Source organism: Populus euphratica, unplaced genomic scaffold (assembly GCF_000495115.2).
Source record: "Populus euphratica unplaced genomic scaffold, PopEup_1.0 scaffold49.1, whole genome shotgun sequence".
NCBI classification, from domain to species: domain Eukaryota; kingdom Viridiplantae; phylum Streptophyta; class Magnoliopsida; order Malpighiales; family Salicaceae; genus Populus; species Populus euphratica.
This window is the reverse complement of record NW_011499875.1, coordinates 1,058,454-1,081,740: the sequence shown is the minus strand read 5'-3', so window position 1 is coordinate 1,081,740 and position 23,287 is coordinate 1,058,454. Positions and strand designations below refer to the sequence as shown.

General features: G+C 32.3%; 1 protein-coding gene across 1 annotated transcript; it reads left to right on the top strand.

Moving 5' to 3' along the window:
• Positions 1 to 901: 901 nt before the first annotated feature.
• HB-7 (homeobox-7) lies at positions 902 to 6,891 on the top strand. Its single transcript, XM_011029824.1, has 12 exons — positions 902 to 1,045; positions 1,457 to 1,722; positions 1,837 to 2,003; positions 2,352 to 2,469; positions 2,976 to 3,158; positions 3,283 to 3,762; positions 3,961 to 4,059; positions 4,222 to 4,434; positions 4,615 to 4,783; positions 5,111 to 5,379; positions 5,487 to 5,582; positions 5,822 to 6,891. The coding sequence occupies exons 2-12, from the start codon at positions 1,582 to 1,584 to the stop codon at positions 6,308 to 6,310; spliced, it is 2,424 nt and encodes an 807-aa protein (XP_011028126.1). The 5' UTR covers positions 902 to 1,045; positions 1,457 to 1,581; the 3' UTR covers positions 6,311 to 6,891.
• Positions 6,892 to 23,287: the final 16,396 nt, after the last annotated feature.

The following is a 23,287-nucleotide window of genomic DNA, read 5'->3' as shown; positions in this document are numbered from 1 at the left end:
AAGAGATTTTAGAAACAAATTAAGAAGATCCCTTCATTAAAACTGCACACGAACCAGATTTAATTTTCCTCGACAACTTTAATTCACCGAATCAGGATATTCCAAACATTATCCTCCCAATCCTCTTCCATAACACAAGAAACCATGTTTAAATGCAGTGTACGTTCTTGGGGCGTTACTTTTATTTTGTTTTAAATTATTTTTTATATTTTTAAAATTATTTTGATATGTTGGTGTTAAAAATATTTTTTTGAAATAAAAAATATTTTATAAAATAATTATTATTATTATGATTTAAAATAATATTAAAATTTTTTGTTCGAAGATGTGTTAAAATAATTTTTTTAAAATATTAATATATAAAAAGCACTTCTCAATTATTCGGGCAATAAATGTAGATCTCTCATGGGCCCACAAAACTGACGGCTATGATTTATTGACCCCTTCTTTGACATTTCCACTAGCTTTTATCCTTTTATCATTTCCTCCACTTTCTCTAGCCATCTCTAGCCGTGCATCGACTCTTTTAACCCAATCCAAGCCCTTGCGGTCTTCCAGCCATAAGTCAAAAAGAAGCCCTAAAAATTACCATGAGACAAAAGTACAAAACCGCCAGAAGCTACAACGCGGATCGAATGTAATACACGGACCAATCACAAGACATACTCACAAGTTTGGCGAGTCAATTTTGGGACAGTAAAACTGTAAAAGAGGAAAGGTTTGACTTAGGGTTCTTAGCCTTGGGGAACGCATGAGAGCCCATCAGTAATTGGTGTTCATCGGTTTCTGTCGAACCCTAAAAACTAAAATCCCAGTTTTAACCCTATACACGGCGAAAGGAATTAATGGGCGCAATTTATGACAAAGAAAGAGAGATTATGGGGAGAAAGAAAGAATAGTGGCAGACTAGCTAGCAGTAACAAGAACGAGATTTAGAGAGAGAGAGAGTGGGGCTTTCGGAGGAGAGATTTCTCTTCTTTTCTCTCTTTCAAACTCTTCAATTCCAAAAATTCTATAGATCACAACCGACATATCATTGTTGGTGGTATTAATTCCAACTCTTCTTTTCTCTCTTTTCCGTTTAACTTTGTTTGAATTTTTTTTTTTTGCAGCTTCGTAATATATATATACACATATTCTCATGATCAGTCTCTCATGGTGGTTTTTGGAACTGTACAGTACTTTGAATTTTACCTTCTTTTTTTTTATTCTTCAAGTCATAGGATAAGTTCGTTGTTTTGGTGTAAGAAAATCGTTACAACCTTTTCTTATTCTTCTTTCAGAAGATTTTAATTTTTCTTTTCCTTTCCTTTTGTCCTTGCTGTGAGGCTCTCCGTGTTTTGAACTCCATGTTTAGATTTGATTAAGGTTTTCCGCACAAGGATTTGTATTATTTTTTTTCCCATCACGCTGATCTTTAATTTCTTATGCAGTTTTCTCTTTTTATGTAATGCAGGCACGATATTCAAGTTCATCTCCTTGTATTCCAGTACTGAAGAAGTAAGCACCACCAGGACCTAGTTGGAAAAGAAAAACACTTGGTTTCATCTCTTCACATATTTCTCAAAGAACCAAGCAAACATGTTTGGTGATTGCCAAGTTATGTCAAGCATGGGAGGGAGTGTAGTCTCTTCTGATAACCTCTACTCATCGCCGATCGGAAACCCTAACTTCAGCTTCATGTCAAGCATGCCCTTCCACACTTTCTCTCCCGTCATCCCTGTAATATCTAGAGTACTCTTTGATCTCCTTGTTTCTTTTATTTTTTTGTTTTCTCTCTAAAATCCCAAGGATAATAATAAGAAAATTTCGTACAATGTGGTTTCTTTGGTTTAGAAAGAAGAAAATGGGCTAGTCATGCGAGGGAAGGAGGAAATGGAAAGTGGTTCTGGCAGTGAACAACTTGAAGACAGGTCAGGGAACGAGCAAGAAAGCAGTGAGCAGCCTCCAAAGAAGAAACGTTACCATAGGCACACTGCAGCTCAGATCCAAGAAATGGAAGCGTATGTTACTAATTGATTTTTGCACATCTCTTTAATTTTTCTTAAAAACTTATGAATAAATGCCTCTTACACATCAAAATTGCGACGCAGAACCCTCTTTACTTTGGATTCTCTGTCAACAAAATCATTTCGTCAAAACCTAAAAGAGCACGCTCTCTTGATTTTCATGCAAGATCTTCTTATTTAAACATACGCAGTGATCAGCACATGTTATTCTGTTTTAAACAATCACATTATACGTAAAATATTACTTCTAATGGAAGCAAACTAATTAATCACTCTATCTCTAACCTTTTTTAGCTATCTTATTCAAAATTAGTTGCCCATTTTTACCACATGGTTTTGCAGCATGTTTAAAGAATGTCCACACCCAGATGACAAACAAAGAATGAGACTTAGCCAAGAACTTGGTCTAAAACCACGCCAAGTTAAGTTTTGGTCCCAAACCCGCCGTACACAAATGAAGGTAAAACATATTACCTCTCTTTTTTTCCTCTTCATCTCTCTCTCTCTCTCTCTCTCTCTCTGATCTTTCACTTTCATGGTAACCCTAAAATGTCCCAACTCTTAATGAAGCCGTTGAGCTTTTCTTTTTCTTTTTTTACACATGGTGAACGCGATTCCCATCAGGGCGCGTCGTCCATTGATAACGTTTTTACCTAGCCATCATCATGAGCATGGTAGCAAAAGGATCGCATTTATAACTTTGGGTGACTGCCTCATCGCTTGCAGTCTCACATACATATATATATTATCTACTAGATATACAGTCTGTCACCATTAATATCCCTCTGGGACATGTATTAAACCCTTACCTGCACATCTGCTTCCCTAAGAGTGCACAGCTTTCAATGCGATATGGGTGGCATTTAGGGTTACATTGACAAAGTAAGTCCACTAGCTAGGTTTCTGTGAGTATAAGTACTGTTAATGTTTGTGTACATTTTTTGTTACCTACATCAAATTTAATAGGCACAGCAAGACCGGTCGGATAATCTTATACTCAGGGCAGAAAATGAGAGCTTGAAGAATGATAATTACAGGCTACAAGCGGAGTTACGCAATCTTATTTGCCCCAATTGTGGGGGCCAAGCCATGCTTGGAGCAATTCCTTTTGAGGAACTTCGACTTGAAAATGCAAGACTTAGAGATGAGGTATATATTTTCAATTGTTGCACCAAAATAACAGTAGCAAGTAAATGAATCAGTCAATTAGATGTGCACTTTCATCTCAAATACATCGATCGATGAATCTTATTTATATTAAAATGTTGTACAGTTGGAGCGTGTTTGCTGTATTACTTCACGGTATGGCGGCCGGCAAATCCACTCAATGGTACCGGTTCCTTCATTCGTTCCCCCTTCCTTGGATTTGGATATGAACATGTATTCAAGGCCGTTTCCAGAGTATTTGGGCACTTGCACCGATATGATGCCGATGCCTGTGCCTTTGCTGGAAGAACCATCTTCATTTCCTGAGGCTGGTGTGGTATTAATGGAGGAGGGAAAAGGTCTTGCGATGGAACTTGCATTGTCGTCCATGGATGAACTTGTGAAGATGTGTCATGCAAATGAGCCTCTTTGGATCAGAAACATTGAAAATGGGAAGGAAGTGCTTAATCTTGAAGAGCACGGGAGAATGTTTCCATGGCCTTCCAATCTCAAGCAGAATTCAAGTGAGACGAGGACTGAAGCTACTCGTGATTGTGCTGTGGTTATAATGAATAGCGTAACCTTGGTTGACGCTTTCCTGGATGCTGTAAGTCCCTCAAAATTTCAGAAGAATTTCTTTGAACTCCTTACAAAATTGTTGAATCACTTTTCTTAATTTATGTGTAAGACATATTATATATTTAGAACATAATTTTTTTCAATCATTAACAATCTTGCCATATCTTTTTTAGCTTTCATTTGTAAAGCTAATTTAAGCTGATTTTGATTTTGTATAAAATGTCAGAATAAATGGATGGAGCTGTTTCCCTCCATTGTTGCTAGAGCAAAAACTGTTCAAGTTATAACTCCAGGCATTTCCGGTGCAAGTGGTTGTCTTCACCTGGTACGCATGCATTCGATGCTACAATTTTTTAGTAACTCCCACATTATCTAGTGCTTAAAATCGAACTCTATAAACTATACACCGGAAAACTCTGTGATATATATAACATTGTTTTTTTTTTTTTCTAGATCGATTAATTTTTTTTACTTGTTATTTGAGCAGATGTATGCTGAATTGCAAGTTCTTTCCCCATTGGTGCCAACTCGGGAGACGTATTTTCTTCGCTTTTGCCATCAAAATGTAGAGGAGGGCACTTGGGCCATTGTCGATTTCCCCCTTGATAGACTCCACGACAACATCCAGCCGTCCTTTCCCCTTTATAAGAGACATCCGTCCGGTTGTGTTATTCAAGACATGCCCAATGGGTACTCAAGGGTATACACTAGCCTCAATTCTATGTTTTCATGCTTCTATTTGTTTCTTGGAGGAGAGTCGGTGGAAAACTTTCACATGTTGAACCTCCATTAATTAAGTAAATTTCTTTCCTTCAACTCATGCCTTCAGAATTGACTCTATGCTGATTTTTGAGACTTGCACATTTCGCTCCTTACACAGGTGACATGGATAGAACATGCAGAGATAGAGGAGAAGCCTGTCCATCAGATATTTAGCCAGTATGTCTATAGTGGGATGGCATTTGGAGCACATCGCTGGTTAACAGTCTTACAGAGACAATGCGAGAGGGTTGCTAGTCTCATGGCTAGAAATATCTCTGACCTAGGAGGTAAGAGGTTACAATTCCATTATAATTTCCAATTAAACAATTAGTTTAGAATATCAACTCAAGTATCGAGCTCCACTAAACCTTGCATTAATTTTTTTTCATCTTAGCTATTTTTTCGACTGTAATATATGTTTGATATATACCCATACGAAAAAGAAAAAGAAAATTATTTGATTCATCTATTATTATGTGATAACCATATTAGAAGAGCTGCTTGATCCTAAAATGCATGCATCCATGTTCTATATAGCTACAACTAGTTCTTGTACCAGCTTAATTGCCATCAATTTTAACGCTTCCAATCCTGGTATATATATGTATTCACAGTAATACCCTCTCCTGAAGCGCGGAAGAATATGATGAGACTGGCTCAAAGAATGATCAGAATATTTAGCCTGAATATCAGCTCTTCTAGTGGCCAATCATGGACCGGTTTATCGGATTCATATGATGACACTGTTAGAATTACCACGAGGAAAATCACTGAGCCTGGGCAGCCTAATGGGGTCATTCTCTCTGCAGTATCCACAACTTGGCTGCCCTATCCTCACTACCAAGTCTTTGATCTCTTGAGGGATGAACATCGCAGATCTCAGGTTCTAGAGGACACGATAACAAGTATTTTATAATTAATTGATTATGAACTCTAAGCAATTAAAATAATTTTTTTATGATAAGGGTCCCTATTTTTTGTGTTGTCTAGCTGGAAGTTCTTTCCAATGGGAATGCCTTGCATGAGGTTGCTCACATTGCCAATGGCTCTCATCCAGGAAACTGCATTTCTCTTCTTCGCATCAACGTAAAACTCTTCTTTCCTTCTCTGTGATTAATTTGTTGCTATGTACTTTTAAATTATCATTAATTTCTCTTCTTTTTTGTTTAACTTGCTATTTCTTATTACCAAATACATAAAAAGTAAGTAGATACTGTTGAACTAAATCTCTATACTTACTGCTCTGTAACAATTCATGCACAGCATTGTTGTCATTCTCTCGAACTATAATGAAAAATTCATGATATAAATGCATGTATGTATAGGTTGCAAGCAACTCATCACAGCATGTAGAGCTCATGCTACAAGAATGTTGCACTGATCAATCCGGCAGCCTTGTTGTCTACACCACCGTTGATGTTGAGTCAATTCAGCTTGCAATGAGTGGCGAGGATCCATCCTGCATTCCTCTACTTCCACTAGGTTTTGTCATAGTTCCAGTAGAATCCAGCAGTGCTGTCAGTGAAGGCAACTCAATGCCATCTAATTCCGAGGATGGAAACGGTCATAACAACTCCGGCTGTCTACTCACTGTGGGGCTCCAAGTCCTTGCAAGCACTATTCCATCTGCAAAGCTCAACCTCTCAAGCGTTACTGCAATAAACAACCATCTGTGCAACACAGTGAACCAAATCACCGCTGCTCTTAGCAGCAGCAGCACCACCACCATCACCACCACTAGCAGCTGCCTTGACAATGGCAATGCTGTAGGCTCTTGCAATATCGAGCCCACAGCTGCCCTGAAACAAGTTTAGAGTCTTTGCCGCGCAACTTACCTCAAGTCTGCCCGCCTCTATCCCTCTCGCAGAGAAACCCCTGGCTTACACCAAGGGCAATCTGGTAGTTCCAGCACTTGACATCTGGGACCAAGGGATCTGTTTTGCCAATCCCTTTCTATTGGTGTTGGCTTTCATTAAAGAGAGGGGAGACTTTAGGTAATTAGCAGGAGTGCAAAGGGTAGGATTGCAAATAAGTTACCGTTACTGTAATAGTAGTAGCAGCCGTGGTAATTTGGTAAATAAAGACTGCAGTGGAGATAATTGAGTGAAATGTGAGAGTGCATGGGGGTGTAAGAAGGAAAAAAACCAGTAGTAGTATATGATATGTGTGACTAAAATAGAGGGAGTCAAGAGCGCACCACGACGTGACCCTTGCTTTGTGGTGAGACCTTTCTTTGCATGAGTACTGTCATGAAGACGAGGCCTCACCGGATAGCAAGGGTGGTGGTTCGGGTATTGACTTCTGCTTGTCGGTCTTAATTTTATGTTGTTTCAATTTAATGCCACTAAATGGAGTTTTTATTTTTAAATTACTAGTTGTTCGCAATTATCCATTTCATCCCTTCTCTCTTGCTGTTTTGGCTCGTCTCTTTGTTTGCAAATAAATTTTATCTAAGCGTTATACATTTTGCTTTCACTAATTCATTCATCATCCAGTACTCTTGATCTGTTTCTCTCTCTCTCTCTCTCTCTCTCTCTATATATATATATATATATATATATATATCTGGATTAATTTACTGTATTTCGATTAATTTCACAGATAATAAAATTTAAAACTATGTAAATCTTCAATACTTCTAAATAAACTTAAAATATGATGATCAATTAAATTACCATCAAGATTTTGATCTATTTCTCTTTAAAATATGCATGCACTGTTATAATATGATTAAATAGGTGTATGTGATATGTTACAGGATAGTTTAATTTATATATATATATATATATATATATATATATATATAAAATATGATTTAAGTTATAAACTTGATTAGATGATAAGATAACTTAATATGACTAAAAAAATAATAATAATGGTAAATGAATCGAATTAAAATATATAAAAAGTGATCATGATTTTTTCCTTCCCCTTGACCTCCTGTTCATCTTCTTGTTAATTTGGAGCGTTTGTAACGTAATTGAGATATTTGTATAGAATATTGGTATTAACTATTAAATTAATTTTACAAATTTTTGTTGTTCAACTTCTTGTTTGTTGCTGTTGCGATTTTATGTTTTAAAAAATGCAATTGGAGCTTGTAACCCATAACATGAAAAAAAAAAAAAACAATTAATGAAATACCGATCAATGGAAATAGATATTCCATGAGAAACCGAGCACGAAATTAATTTGCTCGGGTGGGTGGTTCAGCCTGCGTGAGATGTACTCACCACATTGCGAGTAGGTATCCCAAAAGACGGACAATGATGAATCTCATTAATTTCTAAGAACAAAACTAACGTATTTTGTCTTGCGAACATAAAGGTTATTATTTAAATTCTATATATAAGCACCTGTTCTTTAAGGAGTGGCCTCTATACACGTGCCAACTGCTCAGTGAAGAACAAGTATGGCTTGTCCCTTGCTTCTACTCAGTATTGAAAGAGAAGATGAAACTCACAAATTAACTAAAGAATATCTAATTAGAGTGAATTAAAACAATGAAAATAAACTACTTTTAGAACGAAAAATGAAGAGAAATTGCACTTGCTATTTTATTGATTGTTGAATCTCTGAATCCCCACCCTTACAAATAACATTGGTGTGGCCTATTCATGACAAATAATTATCTCTTTAAATTCTAGACAGATAATTACTTGGAAAAAAGATTTTATGATCTCAGCAAAAAGAGATGTATGTATTTTTTTTAGATGGGTATATTATTTCTAAACTCAATATAAATTCACTTAAAATTAGGTTAACATGCGCAAATTGAAGGTTTGGTTTGATGAAAACTCTACCGTTAAGAAAATTACGTGGATAATCATGGTAGTTTGTATGTATACTGAGATTGAGTTTTTCCTTGGAACGGAACAATCTTAATAATACAATATTCATAAAATCAGAAAACTTTAATAAATTTGTAGCAGCTGAAATGATCTCCTTATCAACCAGTAGCCGATTGGCCATTGAAATCCTTTCAAGAAGACTTTAAGGTGTCCAAAAAAAAACCCATCAAGGAAAACCCATCACAACTGTCTCGAACCGCAGGCCCATTTCTTGATAAGCTACTGAGTCCACTTTTTTATTTTAGTTTTCTCAGGGACCAACGAATCGCCTCTTCTTCGTCTTCTTCTTTTGGTAACCCATTAAAGCGCATCACGGAGCTCTCACTGAATGTAGCAATATTTGCCTGTTGATCAAGGAGCCTCTTTTCTAAAGATAGTCGATTGTGGCAATCTTGTTTTTCAAAGTTGTATGTTGTTTTATTTTTTAAATAATAATTAAGCATATTTATTAAAGAAAAGTATTAGACTTTCACTCCAACACAAATCGCAAAATCTACCTGCAGTTCGGATGACAGAGTTTAAAATGCAGAGTTTCAGTTTCACTCCAACACAGATCGCAAAATCTACCTGCAGTTCGGATGACAGAGTTTAAAGTACAGAGTTTCAGTTTCACTCCAACACAAGTTGTAAAACTTATTCCTACTGCAATTTCTTTGCACTGCAATTGATAGGATAATATTTACTATTGATAGACTCTGATATGGACATTGTTACCTTTCCTTACAAGCTCTGCTATCGTAACAGTATTGATATGAAAAGAAGAATCTTCTTCCCTTTTGTTTCTTCATTATTTATTTAGAAGATCATCGGTGAAAATTTAGATTGCTGTTTGCATGAAAAAAAATGTTATCATTACAGATAATATAAAAAGAAACATATAGGAAAGAAACAGTCACGGAATTAGTGAAGTTGTATGTTGTCCCTGCAACCACATCAAATATCTCTTTTCCAGATCTAATTTGATTCACAAAGAGCATGGAATTTAATTAATAGTATAAAATACTGGGGATCAACTACTACTAATTGAAATATTATTTTACCCAAGAAAATATATACATAATATATCAACAAGAGGGTAAGATGATGCGTGAGAGTCATGGATGGCTTGAATGAGGCGATCGGATCCTGATATCAAGAAAATTAAGGATAAAGGCAAGGAAGAATGGACCGTGTGTTTCTCCAATGATACTGAATCTTTCCCTTCCTTTTTTTCAAAGTATTTTCTAATAAGAAAGATTATCCCACAAGAACAAAACAGGGATAAGGGCAAGAAAAGTCACCGGGCATGAGTCTCACTTAGTGCATGGTCTACGGATTTCCATCAAAGTCTTCATTACGCGAGTCAGCTGGCTAGGTCAAGCGGAGCTTATTTTTGTTCGGGATTGCCAGGAAAGGTTTTGTCCTCTATGGCGAAGATTCCATGGACGGATCGAAGAATCAGTCGTCTTGATGTAACAGTGCCTCGTTTTTTATTTGAACCGGTCCAAGCCACGAAGAGAACGGTTGCTGGAGCTTTTGGATGTGATTTTTTTTTTTTTATAATCGGATAGACTCAAATTGCACTCTTCGGTGTGTTATCGCAAAATAAATAAATAAAACTCCATGGAAATGATTGGAAATATACACTCGCCGCACCCCTTCTCCTCCCTAAAGAAACGTTATCCTTGATGAGAGGAATGTATTGGGCTGCGTCTCAAATTCTTCACACATGAGCTGCCAGTTGGTTCGCCTATGGTGGCCCGGATTAATTAATTTCTTCGGTATTTCTAAGATCACGGGAGCCCCAATTTTAACAAGGGTTGCCTCTGCAAGAGGAGTTTAATAGAGTTGGTATTGCCTCGTAACCATGTTGAAAACGTAGTTTGAGATTATAAATTTTATTTATTTATTTAATTTCTTGTTTATGTTAAAAATGATTTATGAGTTATTTAGGTGATTTAAGGTGAAAACAAGTTGAATAGTTTTATAATTCAGTTTTTTTGGTTATCAGAGAGTGATTGAAAAATTATTTAGTAGACAATAAGTAATCTCTCATAACGGATAGCATATTTTCTATTTAAAATACTATAGAGAATGACATTTCGTTTATTTTTCAATAAATAAACTAAGCGCAAAGATAAAAGATCATTTATCTATACTTTTGCATTCTTGGATAGGTGCAAGAATTATTATTAGTTATATTTTTTAATAATAAATAAACTAAGCGCAAAGATAAAAATTTAATTATTATTATCTTTTTTTGATAATCCTTTAGAGAGATTATTGTAGTTTATTTTTAATTTTTTTCTCTTATATTTTTATATAATTAAATTGCATTTGCATTGCATGATGCATTTATTAAACCGAAATATTTTTGTGCTAAACAACTAGAATTAACCTTTAAAATAAAATAAATAAAAACATGTAAAATAAAAAGAACAATCTCCATAAAATATGTATGTATTTTTACTAGTTATCTTTTATTTTTACTAGGAAAATTAGCTTTTTTACTTTAGTATTTTATTATTACTAACAATTTTTTTATTTTATCAGTTTATATATATTTTTATTTTATTAAGTGTAAATGTATTTTTTTATTCTCAAATAAAAAAATATGATGATTAAAAACACATCAATAAAACATCACAGGTTTTAGTCATAAATTATCTTGAAATTCTATTAAATACAGCGTTTTTGGCATTTGACATGACTAGTCTAATTTATAAGAGAAAAGATTGTTGCAGAACATGTTGTCATTGAACAGAGTTGAAGGCCGATCATGATTAAAAAAAATTCGAAAAGATGTTTGCATCATGAGGATGCATGTTCTACGCGATGGAAAGCAAACGGGGGACCTGGCAAAAAAATTGTCAGATCCTAATATACTTTTTTACAAATTTCAATGTTCCTCAAAATTGTAGCACGTTAAATTATAATGGTGCAAAAAGAAATATTTTTTTTCAAATTCCAATGGTCCTGGTATCCTTACATAAAAATTACATGAAAATAATAAATTAATTTTTCAAGCTTATGATTCAAATAATTAATTTCTAAGTATCTTATCTTAAAAAATCAAGAAATCACTTTTATTTTAACTTTGGTTAATGTAGGATTACTCGTGACTTTGTTTTATGGTTTTTCCAAGAACTTTATAAATTACTAAAACTATATTTATGTATTTTGTAATTAATTTTAATATTTTAATTTAGAATAAATAAAATAAAACTGTATGAATTTATTGTTTCCAAACTAAAATTTCTCAGTTACAAATAGAAATTGCTTGATTTTATGTAAATCACGTATCTCATGGTAGTTATTGAGAGACAAATTTGAAATCAATAAATGAGCATTATTAAAAAATTAGGAATATAAAGTAATGGATTAATTGGTCAGGAATGAAGATATAGTCACATAACTAGATGAAGATGACAAACAAAAAATTCAGTGCTGGTGTTTGTATTCATATAGTAGAAACTAGATTTAGCGAGCAGGTAAAAGAGAGTAAGAAATTTCTAGGAAGTTAGTGTTTGGAGACACAGTTAATGATTTTCAAAAATTTAAAATATTATTTTGTTTAAAATATTTTTAAAATAAAAAAATATTATTTTAATATATTTTTAACTAAAAAACACTTTCAACTTTTTCAACTATCGATGATGTCAAGAAGGAAAGACCGCGGGTCTTTAACCTTCCTGGCGGTATAACGCACCAGAGCATCAGCAATTCAGGCTTGTTGTCAACACTATTCAACGACAACAGCTGAAGAATGCTGTCAACCTATCATTACCGGGTCTAGAACCCGTATTTTCTTTTTTAAATGCAAATAACTCATCACATTCAAGTCTAATGACCTAACCGACCGTGTCGATATTTTACTGATTCCACGTAATAAAATATAGACCGAGAAAAGTAAGGGAGTGGGGACCAATAAAAGGGCAGAGACGAGTTTCGAAGCACTAAGCGGAGGAAGGAGAGGCCGATGTGTCGTGGGGAATATTTAATCCCCAGAAATAATAGTAGTGTGAACGTAAGGAAACAGAAAATAAACAAAAGGTACAACCGACAAAGTGACAAAATGAGGAATCTTCGTGTTCTATTGGAACCTTGCATAATCCCACGAACCCGTGGACTGGCCTCTCATTCTGTGAGTAATCAACGAAGGCGGGAAAAAAAGGAGGGGGCGAACCCTAGCGAGATTAAGAATAAATAAATAAATAAATATAAAAAGTACACCAAGATGTGGATGGCGAGTGGCTCGCAGTTGTACGCTGATGTTTGATGTGAAAAAACATGGTGGCGACAGGTGGAGGTTTTTGATTTCACAGCAAGGAAAGTGGAAAAGTTGTGCTTTGCTTTTGCCTCTTGTTGTGCTACGTGGTAATTTCTCTGCCATTGCCATGGACGAACCTAACAGAGTTTACCCCATAGGCCGTAGAAGGAGAAGAATCATAATTGACCAGTGCAGAGACCCAAAATCTTTTAAGTGGAAGAATCATGCGCCGTGGAACATGTCAAATTCTCATGTCAAATTTTCAAATACTACAGCTTGTTTCTCGTCTCTTGACTCTCTCAATGGCGAAGTGGCCTTTTTCATGTAGAACTTGAGGGCTGCTTTCGCGTGTGACCTGGTCATATTTAGCTGCATGAACTTTCCTCGTGTGTCGGCTAGTTACTTTCAATATGGATCCAGACATATTCGATGCAGGCATTTTTTTTAAAAAAAAAAACTATAAGTTCTCAATGTTTATTTAGCCTTGTACGGGGTAATTTTGCTTTTTAATCCAAAATTATTTAGCCGTCCACGGGGATAACATAGTCTTTTTCTAATGATCGAAAAGTCATTTACGAATTTTGCATAATTTCTTTAAAATTATACACAGTTGAAATCGAAACAAACATTCATCTTTCATCAGACCTAACCCTTTCGGCATCGAGAATCTAATTATGCGTGCAAGAAGAATAGATAGAAATTACAGGAGCCCGAACTCGATCCATTTCGGGGGAATTTATATATTCCAATCACATATCAACACTTGAAACATCAAGAATGGAGTGGCTGCGAAGAATCAATGCAGGTATATTGCAGCTGTACGTATTCAATTGCTAGAAGCATCAATGCAAGGCACGTTATATATATATATATATATATATATATATATATTGCTAGGAAGTTAGGGATGAAGATGAAGGCCATGTGCAAACACATGCTGTGACATCACAGGCCCACTTGGCCATACATCAATAAGAAATTCACCTCAACTTGCTTCGGAGAAAATGCATAAAATTTGTGCTTCCCTCCTCCTGATTCTATAATGATAATGTGGAGGAGATGCAAAGTGAAGCTCCTCTCTGTTGTTAATAGCAAAGTTGCTTTGATCAGACGAGTTGATTTTTTTCTTAATTCCTTAAGATTCGGCCTCGATTACGAAGAAAAAAATTGCAGCTAAAAAATTAAAACAACATGTTATTTCACTATTTCAAGCACCATCCACGATTAACTATGGGCGACATCATTAAAGAAATAATGTTGTGTTTTAATCACTTTTTAATCATCAGACTTTGATTCTCTTCAATTTCATCCTTGAAGTTATGTTGTTATTTTGTGTTGTAATTTACTTTTCTTTGCATAAACTCGCTCACGCTGAGCGTGTAAGAAAACTCCAAAACTGAATTGAATAATAATTTTATAAAATAGAATATGTAAAAAAAAACATAGGTAACTTTTCAAAAGACATGAAAAACTTCCATTTGATTATAGTTTTAGTTCATGCATTACTTGTTCCTTATAGTTTTTTAATATTATGTTTTTATTTTAAATTTTATTTTTAATATGTTTTAATCCTTAAATATCGAGAAACAAAAAATAAGGTCGTTAAACAATAAAAAAAAAAAAGAGGAGTTGGTCAGTCATACTTTAGCCTCGAAAAAAATTAATTTAGCATCATTAAATTTATCTTGCACAATAAAGTTCTATGGAAGGGTTTTTTACATTAGATTTAAATTTGAGTTTTTTTGATAATTTCGATGATTGTTTTGTGATTGAAAATGTATTCACTTAGATTAATTTTTAGATGTTTTTAAATAAAAAAAAGTTGAATATATATATATATATATATATTACTTTAAAAACTCAAATCCCGACTTCTCGAGATGGGTGATCTTAAACAACAAGAACTTACACGATTTATATTTTGGAAAGTGTGTCTAATGGGAAACGAACCCATGACCTTCTGCCACTGACCCGTGCACTAATCAATTTAGTTACGAAACTAATATGCTATCAAATAAAAAAATTAACTCAATTTATTATTCATATAAATAATCAAATTGGTCTCATCTTTTTTTAGTTGTTTTACTAGATCATTGTCTGAGAGTCAGATCAATTTTCTAAATTTAAAATAATATATCGGTGTTATTAATATATTTTAAAAATAAAATAAAATTATATGGATTTGATTCAAAATAACCCAATTAATTTGATGAATTTAAAAATAACCTGAAAAATAGTTAAAAATATATTTTGATTAAAAATTTAAGACAATATATTTTTTAAAAAATATCAAGTTAAAAATATATTTGATTGACCCAGGTCAATTTGTGTTAATTAACATGTCAAATCTATAATCTAGATAACAAGACCGAGATAACCCTATAAAAAATAAATCAAAGTTAAATATGAAACTCAATTTCCAATCAAACTAATGTTGAAGAATTAAATTAAAAAAAATAAAAAATAAAACAAATCGAGTCAACTAGGGTTAATCAATCAAAATTGCAACTCCTATGTGACAGGGATAACTCTATAGAAAGAAATTTGAAATAAATTAATCAATCAAAATTGCAACTCCTATGTGATAGGGATAACTCTATAGAAAGAAATTTAATTTTCAATAAATCAAATGTTGAAGGATTAAATTAAAAAAAAATATCAATTAAAAAACTTAAGTTAACCTGGGAAATTAAAAAAAAATATCAATTAAAAAACCTAAGTTAACCTGAGTTAACTAACTAAACTTGCGACCCAGGTAATAAGACCGGGATAACATCATAGAAAAAAAAAACTTAATTCCAGATCAATCAAATATTAAATGATAAAACTGAAGAATAAAACTAAATTGAAAAATAACAAAAAAACCTAAGTTAACTTACAAATTTGGATAAATCATATCACTATTAAAGAATGAAATTAAAAAAAATAAAAAAATAACATGAATTAACCTGAGTTAACTCATCAAACCCATGATTTAAGTAATAATACCGGGATAAATTTATGAAAGAAAAAAATATTATGCCTATTTTCACCCATGATTTAAGTAATAATACCGGGATAGCTTTATGAAAGAAAAAAATACTATGTCTATTTTCAAATCAATCAAATGTTAAAAAATAAAATTAAAAAAAATAATTTTTTTACTTTAAGTTAATTTATTAAATTCATAATCTTATGTCATAAAATTCATTAAAAAATTATTAAAATAAAAGGTGTTTTGTGAACATATCAACAACAAAATCTGCTTCCCTTTTAATTTATACTATAATAATAATTAATTAACTAGCGTTAGCACACAAACTTTCTCAGCGATGATCATAATTGAAGCTGATTTTTTAATACACACTAGCTAGCCAGGGGGGTAGGTGATAACAGGCTTCAATAATATCCCTGTTGTCAAGTTAAATATATAGTTTAACTTTTGGGGCATACTTGATTCTAACATCAAATTCCTCGATCTTATTTATAGACGACCAAAGGGATTAATCTTGTTAGTGAAAATGTACTTGATTGTGGTTCTTTGGCCTGCTGTCCCCTGCCTTATGACTTGTAATATATGGGCATCCCCACAACAATTACGAAATTATATATATGCCTACATGTTATGGATCAAAAGCGGCGAAAAGAGATCATTTATCGTATTTTTGATACACTGTGCGGAGCCATCATCATTGCTTTGAAGCATTCCCTCTGCTACACATATTGAAAACTAGACATGTGCTGCTAAAGCTAAATTAGCCAAGCAAGACCGATCATCTTGCAAACGGGTTCGAGCTAGATTAATTTGGTTCACACTTAATTTGTGCCAATTTGGAAGCCAGATGACAACCAACCCAGCCTTTTCACACCTGATCAGGCTTAGCTAAAAATATTAATGTAACCCCAGAAAGAAACACCTCCACAATATATAGCTAGGAAGTGTCTTCTATCAACTAGCTAGGGCAAGACATGTCCGATTCCAACGTCTCGTTTTCACCTTTTTAACACAACCTCTGAGGCTCTTTTTACAATCTAGAGTTCTTTCCCCACGGGATCCTGGTGTCCTCGATCCACACAGATATATCGTCATCCTACCTTGCGTCCCGTATGGCCTTGTCTGTGTCTAGAGGCACGATGCATTTTGCTGATTAAGACTTCACTAACCCCTCATTGATGTAATTAATATGTTTTGGATCACCTACCTTTATCAATTAATTTAGCCTCCTAATAGGTTTTTTATATTGTAGGGGTCGGTCCGCTTTTGTCCACATTAATTTATTGGACGAGGATTGGTTTAAGCTAAGAAAAGGTGGTGCATATTTATCTACAACATACCTACTTTGGAACCAAGTTGAAGAAAAGAAAGAAGACATTATCAAGAGTGATGCTGATGCTGTTGGAGACTCGGTGCTAATTGGATAAAACACGAGTTGTGTGGGTCTCCAACCCTGCATTTGTTTATGTTGTGGCCAAATGGTGCTCGAATAATATTCCTTAAACAACCGGTCATAGAGAATGAGACACAAGGAGGGAGAGCGATCAATGTCATGATTGTATTCGAGGACGGCAATTTTGCCTAAATCTTTCCAAGCAAGACTTTTCTTTCTTTGCATAGAAGAGATGGTTTTGGATTCGGAAATCAATTCAAGTGGGATTTGCCGGATTGGATCTTTAATTAAAAGGAATTTCAAGAAATAAATTAAATGTCATCGAGTACCATAACAAAACAAGCTAGGGCAGAGTTAGAAATCTTGTATATATATTCTTGGCAATTAGAATCTAATTTTGTCTTGGAATAGTATTGATCCACCATATATCATCTATAAGATACCTGCTCGTCAATTTAATAATGTTTGTAAAATTATTCTAGAATGGCTTTTTTAAAATACAACCAGTATGCAGACAAGATTAATTATTTTTAGAACTATATGTCATAGAGAATGAGAAATGTGTTTCCTTTTCTTTGATGGAGTAAATTCTCTCCAAACTATATGTCATCTATCACTTGCTGGTTGCTCGAATTGAGTTGGCCACCTATTTAGATTTTAATCAATCAACCCTATCATGATCGACATTTAACAATTCGTTAAAAAAGCATGTGATAGGCACATAGTGAGATGGCTATTCTAGCCAAAATCTGGGCATGGAGTTTTTTTTTTTTAAAATGACTTTTTATTGAGATATTGATTTAATTTTTTACATAAAAAAACATTAAAACAAAAATATTTTAGATAGATTAAAATCTTAATCAACATGCATGTGTATCATGTCATGACCTTGCCGATTTTAATAATTTTAATAACTTTACCTTTTTAAATATATTTTTATTGAAATAACTAATTATAAAAAGAGATCATTGAGGGGAGATTTATTTATTCAATTTAAACTTCATCTCGTTGCTCTCTTTGCTTGTTACTTTAATGAAAGCATTTATTTTTATAAGCATTATGTTTAAATAAAAACTTATCATAATATTTTATATGAGATCAAAGAAAAAATAATAAACATCATAAAATAACGTTAAGAGTCTATAAAAAAAATAAAGAATAGAAATTTTATTTTCATTAGATATTTACGAGAATTTATTATTTTTGCATATTAGATGCATACCAATTAAAAAAAGATTAAAGAACCATAGAAAAATTGAATAATAAATTAAATACTATCTCAAACATTTTTTTATAATTCATTTCAATAAAAAATAAAAAGAGTATTGGAAAAAAGACCATAAAAAAGTGCATAGGCCAATGACATGCCCACATGTCTAACCTTATAAAAAAAACAACATTTTTTTTTATTTATACCTTATTAATTTTTTAAATTAAAATAAACGAACGCGTTGCTTATTTGAATTCATTGGAGAGATGATTGGAAGATCAAACTTTTTATCCAATAAACTATTTATTAACCCATTTCAATATAAAGATATCAAATAAACATACTTAAAATCTTAATAAACTAAAATTCCAATCTAAAATACCATCAAATCAGTTTAAAAACACAAAATTAAACAAAAAGAATTCCCAATCATAATTTATTTTTTTCAATAAAATAAAAGTTCGATAACACTCCTAGTAAAAGAAACACATTAATATTAAATTTTTATATGTTACATTATTAGAATTAGAAGAAGGCACTGTGACATCACATGCAAGGCAATCACACCTTTTCAATGATTAAGAGTTATTTCTGTAAAAGATAATCTGGAAATGTGGAAATGTGATGGAAATTATATTCTTTCAAATTTAATTTTTTTTGTTAATTTTTTATGGTTTTAAATTTTTTTAATATACTTTTTTTAAAAATAAAATAAATTATTTTAATATATTTCTAAATAAAAAATATTTTAAATTATTATTGTTACCACAACCTTAAACACGAACAGCTACCACTAGACTCTTCATAAAAATCTGGCGGTTCCACCTTCGGCAGTGTTGCATTGTGCCCTACTCTTTCTACTTAATTTTCGATGCCATCACCTCATATATTGATTGATTCGTCACTTGATTGGGAATTAACCCCCCATGAAGTGTGTTAGCTCCGTCAGCTTAATTATCGACCCCTGTGTTTGTCTTAAGAATAACCTATGTAGCCTGTATCTGTGAGTTGATTTGATCCAGCCTTTTCTCATGCTCATCTGTCCTGTCTTGTAGATGTTGAATATGCTCATCCGAGTCTTAATTTTATTATTTTCCACCATTATTAACTGTTTTTTATAACACAAGTAACGTTTTCTTAACTAACTCTCGTAATTGCCAACCAACTGGTAACGAAACAAGCAATGCGAGATAAACAAGAATTCCTGTCAAGCCTTGATCACCCTACCCAATCTACAGCTCAACCAACCCTGCCTCTCTTCAGTTCTGCAAGTGAGAATATTATCACATTGGTTCCGTGAATGTCCGTCCCTTCGAGATTTTAAAAATCATGAGAATTTTGATTTTCAAAACTTGGTTCGAACTTCGTAGAATAGTTTCAGAAAGGAAATTCAACCAGTGACGTTCCTCGTAAACCGAGTCTGCAGTCAATTTTTTTTATGTGTACAAGAAAGTCTCACCAGAATACCACCACACTGGATAAAGCTCGGCGTATCAGCCTTTGCCTTGCACATGTCTTGCCTTTATTTATTTATTTATTACTTTTTTTTAACATTTTTGCACCTGATGTAGACGTCAAGGATTATATTCCAGGTTGGGTGATGTGAAAAGATAAAAAAACTGAGCTCCAGACGTACGTATACCAGAAACGGAAAGTGAGGTGATAACGTATTGTTCGCGTGGGCATTTTTGTCAATACGAGAACATTCGAGAAACAGAATCTCGTGGCTTCCCCTCTCTCGTCTCTTTAACTGAAACTTCTATGATAAAACTACCGAAATGCCCTCAGATGGACAAGCGTCAGCCCCAGAGAGCGAGTTGCTGGCTCCATCCACACCAAAACGTACAAGCAAAGCAGGGAAGCCTCCATGCGGTGGTTGGACCATTGCTATTTGATTCCACTACGAGGGTCGTAGTTCTTGAAATAATTAAAAAAGAGCTCTTTTGTCACCACGTCAAGAACACTGTTTATCTTTATTAAATAAATAAAAATATTAAATTTAAACTGTTATCACTTGGTTATTGTTATATTAAAAAATTATTTAAATTTAATAATTTAAATTATGAAATAAAAATTTAAAATATTATTTATATTATTTTATTAGGCCTACTAATACCACCAAGCGCTGCTTAATTGTTTTCTTTTCGTTTCTTTTTTGGGTTGACAAAAATGAAAAATAGAGCTTGAATTTTCTATAATTCTTTTCGTTCCGTCAAGCTTTGTTCTTCCTCGCACGGATCAAGTCAAACGACTAACTAGTGTAAAACGTTGACTGAGTTCTAAAACTATTCAAGGCTTCGTAAATTAATCATTGGACAAAACCCTCGCTTGATAAAAAGAATCCCAACACGCCGATCTCATGCAGAGATAACTAATTTGTATTGCCGAGCTATACGTTCCAAGGTGATAAATTTACAAAATCAAATACACATGTAAAGTGAATTTTTTGAATTTATTATTAAATCCATTCAGCCTGATTTTTTTTTTTGCAATCAAAATATTTTTTTATTAATGTATTGTTTTTTTTTATCTTGGTGAGTGTGAGGTTTATTGCTTGAATTATTATTTTTCTTAAAAAATAAATATTTTATAATTATCAGGATATTTTTTTAAAATATCAAAATAGTATACTCATGTTTTATATATGATTAAAATATTAAATATATGATAAAATCATGTTAAAAATGTATCTAAAAATTTGAAGGATAAAAAAAAGATATGAGTGAGGTTTATTGCTTGAATTATTATTTTTATTAAAAAATAAATATTTTATAATTGTCAGAATATTTTTTTAAAATATCAAAATAGTATGCTCATGTTTTATATGTGATTAAAATATTAAAGATATGATAAAATTATGTTAAAAATATATCTAGAAATTTGAAGGATAAAAAAAAGATATGGATTAAATTTTCATAAATTATTATTTTTAAACTAGATAAATAATAATTATCAGATAAATTAGTAGAATTTAAATAAAAAACTATGATAGTTTTTAGAATCATGTAAAAAAATAAAAAGCAAATAATTTTTTTTTTTGGAGTGCAGAAAAAGAAAAGGACATGAAAGGGAAAGGCCCATCGCTTGGTCCAACTGTTTTTTTAAAAAAAAACAATTAAGGGGCAAGTGATTATTTATTTTTTTGAAAAAAAAAATACATATAAGATTTCATCTTGATCTTGAAAAGAAATATTGCTAACGCGCAGATTCGAACCCGAGTGCTTCAGGCGTTGAAGCCAAGGCGTTGAATTGATAGAAAATGATTAAAATATATGTTAAGTATTCGTATGAGTAATAAAACCGGTTTTTTTAGAGTATTGGGTAATTATTGGATCTTATGCCAATATAATTTCAAGCTATGTTTTAATTTAAAAGAAAATGTCGGTGTTATGAATATATATTTTATATCATAATAATTATTTTTACCTGGGAAAGAAAACATAATATTTATACTTAATAAAATGAATTAAAAAAAATATAAAAACTGATAAATTAAAAAAATAGTTTTGAATGCTAATGAGAAACTAATATTCCCAGCAAGGAAAAAAAAATATATAAATGCAAATATTTCACTTTGGATATATTTTATATTTTGAACATTTTCTTTTATTTATCTAAGATGTTAATTTCAGTCATTACATGCAAATGATTTTAAAAATGAATTACAAAAACTTTTTTGAAGTATCATAAAATTAAAAACAATTCAAAAGATTAACAACTATTAAAAAATTTTAAATTAAAAAATTAAAAAAATAAAAGAGGGGATATTAATTAAAATTTAAATCGAGAGTAATTAATTTTTCTTTTTTAAAAAAGGTCAAGTCGTGTGCTCATCCAGAAATTAAAAAGCCTAGACATGCCTAATTTATTTTCTTTTTAAAAAGAGAGCGGGTGACAACGTTTTTTTTTTTTTTTTTTTTTTTTCTCTTAATGAACTCTACATAGCCCGTCTTGGCAAAGGACATGTCTCCTATGACATTTTTTTGATCATTTATAGTATTTGAAAATTGAGGTTTGAATTTTTATTCCCATCTTTTAATTACTTTTAACCTAAAATTTTTATAAAAACCTCATTAAAATAATTTTAACCTTGAAACATTCTTTAATCAGTTACAAAATTTAAAATCAAATTGAATTAAAGTAAATTTTATAGATTCTATTTTTTTTAGCATATTTGAAGAACGAAACCATCTTCTTTAAGCTCTATTTTTTATGATAAATTCAATAACATTAAGTTTGATTTTTTTTAGTTAGAAATTAACCAAATGTTTTTTTCTCTATTACTTTTTATGACTTTATATTTCAGGTTTAGTGTTTAAGAATTAAAATGTAAAAAAAGTAATGTTTCATATTGAAATATAAAAACTCAAATAACAAGGATTAAATAAATGTATAGTGTCAAACTTGAAGGATAAATTGAAGTTTTTTAAGTATTTTTAAAAATCAGCTATGTTTTTTTTCATTGTTTTTTCAATTTTTACTTAATAATAACCTAAAATGTTATTCTGCAGGATAATTTTAATTTAACAATAGAAGCTAGTAAATTCACTTTAATTTAATAACAGAATATTTTATGACAGTCAAATATGCAAGAATATATAAATAGGAAATAAATCTCAACGTATTAAACTATAATAACATAATTTGCAAGGATTACACTGAAAAAAACAAAACTCAATAACTGAATTTAAAATATTCAAGCAAGACAAAAATAAACACGAGTGGTGAGATGAACAGCTTGACGTGCGGGAATGAACAGTGATGTACTGACGGGCATCAATTTCCCCCCTTTTTTTAATTTACAGTTTTAATTCTAATACCACAAGAAATAACAACTTTACCTTATCCGCTACGGCTTTGCTAAATTTTCTGGACAAGTATTTTCTAATTTTTGCGACTTAAACAATACTACTTCTCGTGATGCAGAGAGAGAGAGAGAGAGAGAGAGAGAGAGAGAGAGAGAGAGAGAGAGAGAGAGAGCTAAGACTTAAAAGCTGGGACCGGTGATTTATGGGTCCGTGAAACCTGCTGTAACCGCCAGCTAATTTTCTCCTGGCAATACCACCCTCGGTAGCACACAAGACGCTTAAAACTGCGCTCCCGTTTACCGCCAC

Bases quoted from the DNA above. Each gene is read 5' to 3' on its own strand.
- HB-7 (XM_011029824.1), top strand. From the start codon at position 1,582: ATGTTTGGTGATTGCCAAGTTATGTCAAGCATGGGAGGGAGTGTAGTC. The intron at 2,470-2,975 runs GTAAAACATATT...CAAATTTAATAG, and splicing joins CCCGCCGTACACAAATGAAG to GCACAGCAAGACCGGTCGGA. The intron at 4,784-5,110 runs GTAAGAGGTTAC...ATGTATTCACAG, and splicing joins AAATATCTCTGACCTAGGAG to TAATACCCTCTCCTGAAGCG.